Raw genomic sequence first — 12,412 nt, 5'->3', positions numbered from 1 at the left:
CAACAGGTATCCGAGTGAGGCCTCAAGTGGAGTTAAGCCTGTGGCAGAGCTAGTGAGAGAGTTATGAGCATTTCTACCCAAGGAGGATGAGTAGACCAGGAGGTGAGAATCGAGGCTGACACACACCTTAGGGCTGCTTCCAGGTCCTGATTAGTCCTCTCTGACTGGACATTGGACTGTGGATGGAACCCCGAGCACACGCTGACTGATGCTACTTGAAAGATGAATTGTAGACTTCTGTTGGAGACAGTATCTGCCAGCAAGGCCATGCAGGCGGAACACATGTTGGACCAGCATCTCTGCAGTTTCCCTGGCAGAGGGGAACTTGGATAGAGCAATGAAGAGACCGGCCGGTCAACAATGGTAAGGATAACTGTTACCTCGGGAAGGGGGTAGACTGGTGATGAAATCCATTGCAATATGTGGCCTGGGGCAGCCTGGAATGGCTAGCGGTCTGAGGAGACCAGCAGGTTCCTGATGTGATGCCTTTCCCTGCTCACAGTCAGAACAGGAGGCAACATATTCTCAGGTGTCCACCCCTGCCACAGCCCTCCAAAAGTGTCTCTCCAGGACCTTTAAGGTTCTATTGACACCACGGTCGCATTCAAACCGGGACATGTGAGCCCACTGCAGTACCTGGGGACAGACAGAATCAGACACAAATAGGCAGTTAGGAGGATCTGGGTCAGGTTGGTGGACAATGCCTTGAGTCTGAATCCACCCGGCTATTGTCTTTGATAAAGCTGGGTAGAAATTTGCAAACCCCAGGAAGCGTTGAAGCTGCTTGTGATTTGTGGGAGTTGGTTGTTTCTCCGCCACCCTGATTTTCTCTGGGTCTGCTCTCACCTCTCCACTTGCAATTATAAAACCAAGGAAAGAGACTGAAGCAGAGTGAAACTCACATTTCCTGGCCTTTACGAATAATTTATTTTCCAATAATCTCTGCAATACCTGCCACACATGGTGAGTGTGCTCTTCCTGACTCTGGGAAAGGATGAGAATATCATTCAAACATGAAGCAGTTAACGTTGTCTCGGAAAACAACATTAACTACATTCTGGAAAACGGCCGGAGCATTGGTGAGCCCAAAGGGCATCACCAGATATTCGAAGTGCCTGACCAGAGTGTTAAACGCCATCTTACACTCATCCCCCTCCCTTATCCTCACTAGATGGTAGGCATATCTGAGGTCCAATTTGGAAAACACTACCTCCCGGTAGTAACTCAAAGGCTGAAGAGATTAGTGGCAATGGGTATTTATTTTTCTGTGGCATTGAGCCCCCTGAAGTCTGTACATGGGCGAAGTGATTTATCTTTCTTGGAGACAAAGAAGAACCCAGCACTGACAGGAGAGGAGGAGGGATGGATTATACCTGCAGTGAGAGACAGGTTATACAGCTGACCGGTGGAAAGGGGAGCTCCAGGGAGGAGGCTGATGGCACAGTCGTAAGGGTGATGAGGAGGGTGAGAAACTGCTAGCTCCTTGCTGAATACCTCCCTCTGGTCATGGTATTCGGGTGGCATACTGGACAAATCTGGGAGAGACAGTGTCTTACAGACAGAGGACACTTTTGCTGGAAATGGGGTGGACGTGAGCAATGGTAGAGGCAGAAAGAACTCCAGGCAGCATTCTTGTGACTAACCCAGTCAATATGTGGATTGTGGGGCTTAAGCCACAGGCAGCCCAGAACTAATGGAGTAGCAGACATAACACACAAACCTTTTCACTGTGATTGACAGACAGTGTTATGGTTAAAGGTGCCCTGAGGTGTGTTACCTCTGCAAGGAGGTTGCCATTTAAGGTGTTAACTGTGGCTGGGGTGACTAAGGGATCCAGCAATAGAGATATCAGAGGGAAAGGTTAATGGTTTCTGACTGAACATCATGTTGCATTGGAGGGGAATACCACGACATTTACCTAACTCCCCAGAAAATGGCTCCGGGTCTGTAGCGTGGGACTCTCTGACAACAGGCTGTGCCAGAGCTGCGGGTTGCATTCATGGAATGGGGTTGCATGTTCGGCAGAGGAGGGACTGGGTTGTGTGTTAATGTGGTTCCATATGACCTGTTGCTTCCAACATCTGTCCATATTGTCCCAAAAGCCGTCCTTGGTGTTGCAGGGCTTGAATCTTTCTGTTATCTAAACTTAAGGAAGTTTAGCAATTTACTGAATGTTGAGGGATTGTGGAAAACAACAGGTGAGGAAATGGCACCTGAGCACAGACAGGAAAAAGAAGGTCAGGAAGGCAAGCAGCAAACAAGGCAAAAACTGACAAGGATACTTAGCGATGCTCTGGTGTGGTTGTTACCACGCAGCAAGGCAGCCAATTCAATACTGGTTGAAACCCTGATGCTTATATACTGTGTTGGCAGTCTTGATTGCTTGATTAAGTGCAGCTGTGCTCAGGAGGAGGGGAGGCTGGGTCCAACCTGTCGGCCACGCCCTGCAGTGACACTCAGACTCAACAGACGGGAGAGACAGACAGGAGACAAAAGGAGGGGGAAACACAGGAGGACAAAAAGGGGAGAAAGGAGGGGAGACTGCAAACTTCCACAGGCAGCAGTTCAGACCTCTGTCAGTCCTCAGTGTATTTAAATTTAATTGGCCTTTCAGGCAATAATTGCACCTAAATGAAAATGAAGAGTCCACTTTGGAAGTCATAACGGATTCAATTCACATGAAGTTATGATCCATTTCTATTCCACAGCACATACAGTCAGATTTTCGTGTCAGAAAAAATGAAGCCCCATGTCACACCTGTACTGCAAGGCAATGATGTCATGAGGCTGACAGTGAACAGTCAGACATTTTTTGTCCATTGTGACTGACACAGTTTACATTTCAAATGATTTTTAGAAGAAAACATACAGAAGATGAGTTGGTGTAAACAGTGCGGAAGAAAAATCCATTTCACACTTATTTGAAGCAAACTGATGTGTGCATTGTTGCACTTTGATCATCTGTGTGTGTGTGTGTGTGTGTGTGTGTGTGTGTGTGTGTGTGTGTGTGTGTGTGTGTGTGTGTGTGTGTATGTGTATGTGTGTGTGTGTGTGTGTGTGTGTGTGTGTGTGTGTGTATTCTGGAACAACACATACAGTAATTAAAGAGTGTTATTTAGCGGAAGCTGACGCCACTAATCTGCACAAGCACACATACACAATCTCAATTATAGAGTGAAACCAAATCTTTGTTGTCTCATCTTGTATTTTATTCTCATTCAGAACTTCCAGAATCTTTCAAAAATACTGAAATAGGTCAGTCACTGTGCACAAAGAGTGAGCAGGAGAATATAATGAGGACTTCCTGAAATCCATGTTAAGACTTTACGATCTGTTCAGCTATGAAATGGTCTTTGCATTTAGAAGAGACTGAGATTGATTAATGAAGTCATATTACTGTCGAGCTTTGGACAAGATTTGAGAGGCTGAGTTCAGTTAGAGTCTGTGAGATATTCAGATCTGTATTCTTCCCTTCTATTTGCAAGATCTGTCATACTGTTTTAATGAGAGAAAGATAAACTGTAGTGTATGTGTGTGTGTGTGTGTGTGTGTGTGTGTGTGTGTGTGTGTGTGTGTGTACGTAAATATATATATATAAAATACTGCAGCAATGTTCACTTGGGTTCTGGGGGACTGAATAAGTGCAGAACTGGCAGCTTTTCTCACTGGCCATTATTGTAAGCTCATATGGAAGGACAGAGAGACGGAAAGATTTAATTGCTTTTCATTGGCACAAAGTTGACCTCTGTGACTGTGTTATTAGGAATCCATGCAAAGTTTTCAGTGTCTGAGAGGTGTGTGTTGAATATCAAAAAAATAAGACTTTATCAGTCATGATGGAAAATCTTTTGTTATGCTGCAAACATTTCACAGCTAGCATATGAGTATTATTCATTATTAATATATCAACAAGACTAAGAGTCTACAGTTGTGCTATGACGTCTGTGAGACTGTACTTAGACACAGTTGTGCTTTGAGCTAAATGCTAAAAATCAGCATGCTAATGTGCAGTATAGTTTTTACAATGTTCAACTTAGTATAGCATCTTAGAATAACTTGACGTTAATTATCACTAAACATTGAAATACAGCTGAGGCTGATGAGAAGTTTTGTATTTGATCATAAACCAAAGTATGGGACAAATTTTGTGCTGATGATGGTGCTAGAGAAAAGTCAGAGGATCATCAAAGTGATTAGAATTCATTTTGAGGCGTACAAGAATATCTGCGCTAAACTCCACATCAATACATCCAATTGTTTTCAAGATAGTTGAATACTATCCTGAAATCAAACATCAAAACCACAAACATCCACATCATGGTGGTGCGAGATGAAAATTCAGGAGATCAACAAAGTCAGGAGGATTCATCCTCTGGGGACCATGACTGTTGGTACAAAACTTCATTGCAATCCATCCAATAATTGTTGAGATATTTCAGTCTGGATCAAAGTGGTGGACCAGTAGACGAATGCTGCCATACATCGAGCCACTAGCATGGCTAAAAACATTCAAATCCTATTTATACATTCAAAGACTATTTTTTTAAACTTGTTTAAGCTGAGTTTAAATTTTTAACATTTCAACTTTTAGTTTAAATTTCATGAAAGATGAGACTGACTTTACTTCCCAGACTGCACTGATCCTTTCACATTATACATACTCGACTGTCTGCTGAGCCTTGGACGCTACCACTGGAACACTCTGCAGAATTGTTTTGTGTTTCTATACTCTGTCGCTTCCACCTTACATAATGGATTCAGCTGAGCCATTTATTCACACCACTGAATTTGGCTTCCTGCCATATTGGTGGCCATTTCTGCACCCGGCAGAAACATAAAGGAGCTGAGCTTCTCATTGGCTTCAGAACGCAGAAGATAAAACAAGCTTTTGTTTCTCTCTCTCTCTCTCTCTCTCTCTCTCTCTCTCTCTCTCTCCTCTCTCTCTCTCTCTCTCTCTCTCTCTCTCTCTCTCTCTCTCTCTCTCTCTCTCCCCCTGTTTGCAGATAGCTTGTCGCCTCCTGTCAATGTGACCATCAAAGCGGTGAAAGCAAACTCTGCTGTGGTGACATGGGACATCCCCGAGGGAGACCCCGTCATTGGCTTTGCCATCACACAGCAGGTGAGCGACACACATACAGTACAGATACAGCTCCCGGTGGATATATAGTATATGGAAATGTCACTGAATTAAGTTGTGATTCATCACAGGTTGTTTGCTGCCATGTCCAGTTCTCTTTACATAGCTGCTCCCTTGCTCTGTCACTTTGCATTATGGGAATTATCACAGCATGCTGGATCCTGTCGGATTCCCTGTGAAATGGGGAAAAATGATATTATCCGCTGCCATCATGCTCACATAAAATACAAACTCACACATGCAGATATTATTTGCATCACTTTACAAGCTGCCACCTCATGACTTTATGGACACAAACACACACATTACGCATTCAGTCTGCTTTTGGAGAGTTAAGGAACCATAAGTAAGCCTGCATTTTGGGAACACAGTGTTCTAGTGGGGTAATAAGGCACTATGAGCACTTTAAGATAAGATGGTGCCTGACCAAGTATGGCCCTGTAAGGAGAGAGATTTTAGATTCTATTCAGAATTTTACAGGGCGCCAGTGCAGAGTGGCTAATATCGGAGAAATATGATCACTCTTCCTTGTTTTTGTCAGAACACGTGCTGCAGCTTTGTGGAGCAACTGGTGAATATTTAGCAATGAATTTGAGCAGTCTGATAGTAAGGAATTGAAATAATCCAACCTGAAAGTAATGAATGCATAGACTAGTTTTTCTGCATCATTTTGAGACAGGGTCTGTCTGATTTTTTGCAATGTTATGTAGGTGAATAAAGGCAGTCCTTGACATTTGTTTTACATGGGACTTAAAAGACATACTCAAAAGACATACACTAAGACAGATTCTTTATAGTGGTGCTGGAGGCCAGCACAACGCCATCCATAATTGTTATATCATTGGAAAGTGAGTTTCTAAGGTGTTTAGGACCTAGTACTATAACTTCAGTTTTGTCTGAATTTAGCAACAAAAAATTGCAGGTCTTCCAGGTCTTTATGTCCTTAAGACATGTGTGAAGTCTAGTTAACTGATTGGCTTCTTTCGTGGTTTATAGCTGGGTGTCATCTGCATAGCAATGAAAATTTATGGCATGTTTCATGATAATGTTCCCTAAAGGACGCATATATAGGGTGAATAGAACTGGTCCAAGCACCGAACCCTGTGGAACTCCATGAATGGCTTTTCCGTGCAGAGAGGGGGTGTAGTTTGATATCCTGGGACATATCCTGATTTGCTGTCTCACAGAGAAGTGAGAAGATCGATGCTGCTCTTGTATATTAAACATGAAGCTGAAGCCAGGAGACGATTAATTTAACATAGTATAAAGACCAAAAGGAGCAGTTAGCTGGCTCTGCTCAGACATAAAAAGAAATTCACCTTCTAACTCCTAAATCTCACTGTATAACAAGTGTCTGTAAATTCTCCACTGAGTGACCCTGTCATCCCTCCAGTTTGCTAAATTGTCAGCTGAGAATCTGACAATTAGCCTAACCATAACCCTCCACATGGCCTAACCATAACCCTCTACAGTGTACACCACTGCTGGAGAGTATGATGACAGAACATGAAACATCTGTCCTCCTGCTATAATCAATGTTCACATTCTCTCCCATGTCCTACTTCAACAGAAGAAAGATGTGCGCATGCTGCGATTCATCCAGGAAGTCAACACCACCACACGCTCCTGTGCATTATGGGACTTGGAGGAGGAGACAGACTACATTGTGCATGTCCAGTCCATCAGCATGTCCGGGACGAGCCCACTGAGCGAACCCCTGCGCTTCCGAACGCCGAAGGAGGCCGAGACTCAGGCCTCTAAGAGTAAAGGTGAAGTGGCACAAAGAGAAAACACACAGACATGCAAATACAAACACTTGCTCAGTCACCCAGCACATCCACACACAAGATCTACACATGTTCTAACTGTTAGAACAGGGGACTTGGCCTTTTGACAATATCTTGACTGATTTTTGTCTAAAGACCAATAAAAATCAATAGACACACAAAGCGTGAAATGAAATTTCACGAAAGAGTGCTTGTAAAGCTCACTCCTGCTGACCACAACTTGGGAATAAAACGTGTGTGTGTGTGTGTGTGTGTGTGTGTGTGTGTGTGTGTGTGTGTGTGTGTGTGTGTGTGTGTGTGTTGGGGGGGGGGGGTACATGCTTCATTGTGCATGGAAGTGCCTCAGTGGGCCTCACCCAGCATGCACCCAACACAACTGCACAGTAAACCAAAATGAGGAAAGGCATTTATCAGACAAAGGGAGGAGGTAGTCGGAGCTGTGCGGGGTGGCGAATCAATGTGCTTTTGGCTGAAACCCTGCTCCATCTATTCTGCTTCTCATTTACTCTCATCTCTCATGTGAGCTGCCTTTATATGTCGATACTCCCCAGGCTGTGGAGCCAGAAGGAGTCTGAAATTCTGTTATGGTGGTGAGTGGGCTGGCAGAAACATGTACAGCATAAATACAAATATTGTTGAGCACTGAAGACATGCTGTTCTCACCACTGAGGCCTAATTAGTACAGGAAGTGTTGGCTATGTGTTGTTTATGCAAGGGGTAGAATTTACAGAAATCAATAACTGCACAGACTCCAGATATAAACAAGTGATTTCTTTTTTCAGGTTTCATCCTTTTCTGTAGATGCATGTGCTTGTTTCCTTGAGGTGCAGATCCAGTTCTCTCTCCTGCTGTTTTCAAAGCTCTGAAGTCAGAACAGTGGCTCCAACTGATGAACAGTGCACAGAAATAAACAGAGGTGTCTCATAACCACAAACACACACTCAGGAAAGCAAGCAGACACTATATAGTTTTATGGAGAGTGGTAATTAAATTTTTATGAGGGATATAGTGAAAGTCATACACTCCATAAAGTAATGTTTGACATTTACATTCATGCCAAGAGTCAGATGAGAAGATTGAAACCACTCTCATTTCTGTACGCTAAACATGAAGCTACCACCATCAGCCAGATAACTTAGCTTAGCATAAAGACTGGAAACATAGGGAAACAGCTAGCCTAACTGCTTCTGCAGGTTGCAGACTTCACCTGTTAACACCTTTAAAGCTCACTAATTAACACGTTGTATCTTGTTTGTTTAAGAAAGCAAATACCAAAATGTTGAATTGTTTTCTTAAAAATGAGTAGTTCAGTTCAGTTCAGTTCAGTTCGTGATGTCCCAGAGGACAACGGTTCAGCTTTTTAAATCAGGTTGTTGAGGCGAATGCAGGAGACGCCTCAATGAATGTTTGTTTACTTGTTTTATTTGGAGGGCTGTTAGAGGAAGCAGCTCTCTGCCTCAGCTCACTCAAAAAACTCAAAAATGTAAGATTCACACAAATTGACAGGCTCTGCGCGCACACACACACACACACACACACACACACACACACACACACACACACACACACACACACACACACACACACAGAGTGGGTGAAAGTCCCTATTCTCTGCAGAGAGAAAAAAAAAAGATTTCCCCGCTCCTCCACACATTTCCCACCATGCACACAATCCACAAAGCAAATCTCCACAGCGGGCAGGTCTGTGATTCATCATCCTTCACTCGCACTCAACAACTTCACAGTTTAGCACAATAACACACTTTCTGAGTCTCATTTGCACTGCTTGCTCAAGGATGTCTGTTTAATTAGCTTATACGTTGAAACACTGAAACCTTTTGATGACAGATGAGCAGATGTTCTTCAAGTCAACACTTTGTAATGCGGTAAAAAATCAGTGTCAGTCAGGATTCAGGATCCAGCACAGTGTCAAAATGAATGTCAGTTCATTTTCAAATCCACCAGGATATGTTGGGCTTTTATGCTGAAGGGCTTTATTTTTCATGATTTGCATCGTTTTTACTTCTTCACTATGTTCAATTCAATTCAATTCAATTTTATTTGTATAGCGCCAAATCACAACAGAAGTTGTCTCAGGACACTTTCCATATAGAGCTGGTACAGACCAAGCTCTTTTATCTACAAAGAAACCAACAATTCCCCCATGAGCCAGCACTTGGCGACAGTGGCGAGGAAAAGTCACTCACTCTGTGTCTCACTATGTGAGACCTTCTTAAGAGATTAAAACAATGATTGTGACATTACCTGCTCATCATTCTACAAACCAACAGAACCAACATAAACAGTAATACATAAGTGTAAACTGAGGTGATAAAAAGGTTGTGCTGAGCTGATAAATCTTTTCAGAGCTCACATTTTGTCAAAGGGGCTGTGAACTCAAACAGTGGGAGATGTGCTGTGTGGTTAGTGTAAAGGACTGACACACAAAATGAGGCAAAAAGAGAGAAAAAAGTTTGTCTTTTACTGCAGATAATTGCACAGAGTAAAGTGTGTGGGAGAGTGAGTCTCTCAGTGCAGCTGTTAGTCCATTGTCTCGATATGACAGACGAACGTCCTGAGAAGAAAAGAGAGCTTTTCACCATCCTCGCTCAACTGCTCAGCCCTTCTGTTCTGCCGTATCATTGCTGATCTCAGTGGAAAGGATGAGCCCGAAATGCTGGATTATTCCCTGTTTCCTCTAATTTCCTCTTCCACATTGGGTTTAAGCTTCAGGAGATCAAAGGAAGCGAGAGAGATTAAAAAAAAAAAGTACAACCTGTGCACAAAACAGAAGGGAGACACAGAAAGAGAGGAGGGAAGAACCGAGCGTGACTGACAGAGAGGAGAAAAGTCCCAGAGGATGCAGAAATCCAGCAGTGAGCAACAGACAGTGTGTTCTGGCACAAGTGTACAGTATGTGTCCACTCTCTCCACTCTCAAATTACTTGACACAAAAATGGAAAATTAAAAGTACTGCAAACTAATGCTGTCACAAAACCATTGTAAAAACACTGTAAACTTTGAAACCGTAGCAAAAATACTCAGATCTGACAAATAGAGAACTTTCTCTCTCTGGACCAACAAAAAATTCTCAAAAACAACACGTAGGAGTTTGATGTGTATGTGAAAACGGAGCTGCAGTAAAACACTTTAAAACAGCATCCCTCAGCTCTGCTCCATCCCACAGGGCAAATAAAACGCTTATGTCTTCAGCAGTGGTAGAAAAAGTAATATGTTTGCTTCTGTGGCTCTCTGATGAACTTTAAAGCTGTGAATTCATAAAACCCAGAGCCTTGCCAAGCGAATGGTCAACGTGCATCAGAGGTATTCCAGCTGACCAGTTAGCCCCAGTGAGGCCGGCTGGCAACAGTGTCAGCCGCTCTGGGCTGTTGTGCTTTGATTAGTTAAAACTGGGCAACAGAGGCCAATCGATCAGCAGAATTGCTTGTTGCTAAAAGCTACTGGAGCGTGGGGTTCCTGCCACACTGGGCTCTCCAAATGTCACCCACTGCATCGAATAAGAGGACAGAAGTGCTCTCTACGCTGCGGTGAACTTTAGATCAAGCTTCTGACATCCACAACACTCAGCGGCGCAAGAAAAAGTTACCACGGGTTGTTTCTCCGTTCAGTAGAAACCTGCAGGCATCTGCAGGCAGACTGCTGCATGTGCAAACAACCCTAAACCGCTCACTTCTCTCTTTGATATTTCTCCTGACTGTCATACGGCTTCAAAGATGATGATGGAGTTTAATTGTGTGAGTTGATCCCGTCTGTTGTGGTTAACGTTTTCTCTCCATCACCCTCTAGTACGCAGAATCCCCAGAGGCCGAGACGAAGCCTTAACTATTCTCTTCATGTTCTGCCTCGCTGTGATCTTTGGACTCCAGCACACACTCGCAGAATCAAGCCTATTAGTGATCACACAAAACACATCTCTATAGCTGCTCACGGCTGCCTGCGTTAGTGTGGTTTAACATGCCTGCCTGTATGGAGTCGGCCTGTTTAAAATCATCACTTCTTTTCCTACTGCAGCCAAAGTCCTGATCAGCACCTGTGCTACGGTTTCCCGCTGTTACTTTGCTGCACCTGTAATTTAAGACACAATGATGACAGGAGGCCAGCTGACAAGTGCCAGTTTTCGTTATGGGGGAACAAAGAATAGACTGAGATCTGAATGGGTAACAGCACTCACTTCAGAGAACATACAGGGAATAAGACCCTCAAAAACTGCGTGAGCAAGTTCAAGATCTCCAGAGTGGGAATATAGACCTTGAACTGCAACTGTCTGAAATAAAAGAGTATGGATGAAATGACCGAGCAGTACAGTCGAATCAAGTCTGCTGGTGCTCAACAGCAGCCTGCACTGACAACTTGGAAAGCAAAGAGAGAGAAAACAATATCTTGTCAGTGACTGTAAGACCTATACGTAGAGATACAGAGAGACAGAAGTGAACTCTCCACGTTGGCTGGCCATTCTCAAGACTCCAGCAGAAGCAGCAGCTGAGAGGAGTAAAATGTTACAGAAGTGATCAAATTATGACCCAAACAAGCTCTTTGGGTAGCTCCATAAACATCCACATGTGCCAGCCACGACATAATGAATCTTATATCTTACATATCTCATTAATAGTAATGAAATGATAATTATAATTGGGCGGCACGGTGGAGCAGCAGGTAGTGCGCGTGCCTCACAATAAGAAGGGTGCCGGTTTGAACCCTGGGTCGGGCCTTTCTGTGTGAAGTTTGCATGTTCTTCCCGTGCATGCGTGGGTTCTCTCCAGGTCCGGCTTCCTCCCACAGACCAAGAACATGCTCAGTAAGTTAACTGGTGACTCTAAAATTGCCCCTAGGTGTGAGTGTGAATGGTTGTCTGTCTTGTGTGTTGCCCTGTGATCAACTGGCGACCGGTCCAGGGTGTACCCCGCCTCTCGCCCATTGACAGCTGGGATAGGCTCCAGCCCCCCCCCAACCCCGAAAAGGGATAGTCGGTATAGAAAATGGATGGATAGATAATTATAATTAATATTTTCTTTGGACCCTCCCCTTAAAAATACAATGCCACACTCTTCCTCCAATATCTCAAAAGTCTCCACATGTCATCTCAAAGATTTGGAGATGGTGACATCTCATTTAAATCTTTCTATATTTATACATGCATACACATTAATGCAGCAGTAGTACAATAACAAAACAGTGACAGACACTGTTTCACTGCACAATGAGTACATTTTGCTGATAATACTTACATACTTTTACTTAAGTGAGGTTTTGAGTGCAGGCCTTTTACTTTCTCTCTCTGCACAATAAAGCCATAATAACTATTTGATCTTTTTTGTTACTCTCAGCTCGCTCAAAAGTCAGACTAGTACTGCAGCAATACTTCCCCCCTCCTCCCCAGATTATTGCCACACTCTCCCTTCATTACCATAGAGGAAGAAATGGATCTCAGAAGCTGTTTACCCTTTGATATCTGGATGTGACATCAGCC

General features: G+C 43.6%; 1 protein-coding gene across 4 annotated transcripts in view; it reads left to right on the top strand.

Annotated features, from left to right (window-relative positions):
* LOC139342496 (fibronectin type III domain-containing protein 5b-like) overlaps positions 1 to 12,412 on the top strand; it is a 32,195-nt gene that overhangs the window by 17,046 nt on the left and 2,737 nt on the right. For all 4 annotated transcript variants that reach the window (XR_011603046.1, XR_011603045.1, XR_011603044.1 and 1 more), the window contains exons 2-3: positions 5,004 to 5,119; positions 6,708 to 6,906. Coding sequence is in view for 1 of the 4 variants with exons in the window: in XM_070979622.1 (XP_070835723.1) it covers positions 5,004 to 5,119; positions 6,708 to 6,906 (315 nt within the window). In the remaining 3 variants the exon portion in view is untranslated. The remainder of the gene's footprint in view (positions 1 to 5,003; positions 5,120 to 6,707; positions 6,907 to 12,412) is intronic.

The sequence above is a fragment of the Chaetodon trifascialis genome, chromosome 14 (assembly GCF_039877785.1).
Source record: "Chaetodon trifascialis isolate fChaTrf1 chromosome 14, fChaTrf1.hap1, whole genome shotgun sequence".
Lineage (NCBI taxonomy): Eukaryota > Metazoa > Chordata > Actinopteri > Chaetodontiformes > Chaetodontidae > Chaetodon > Chaetodon trifascialis.
This window is presented reverse-complemented; position numbering and strand designations above follow the sequence as displayed.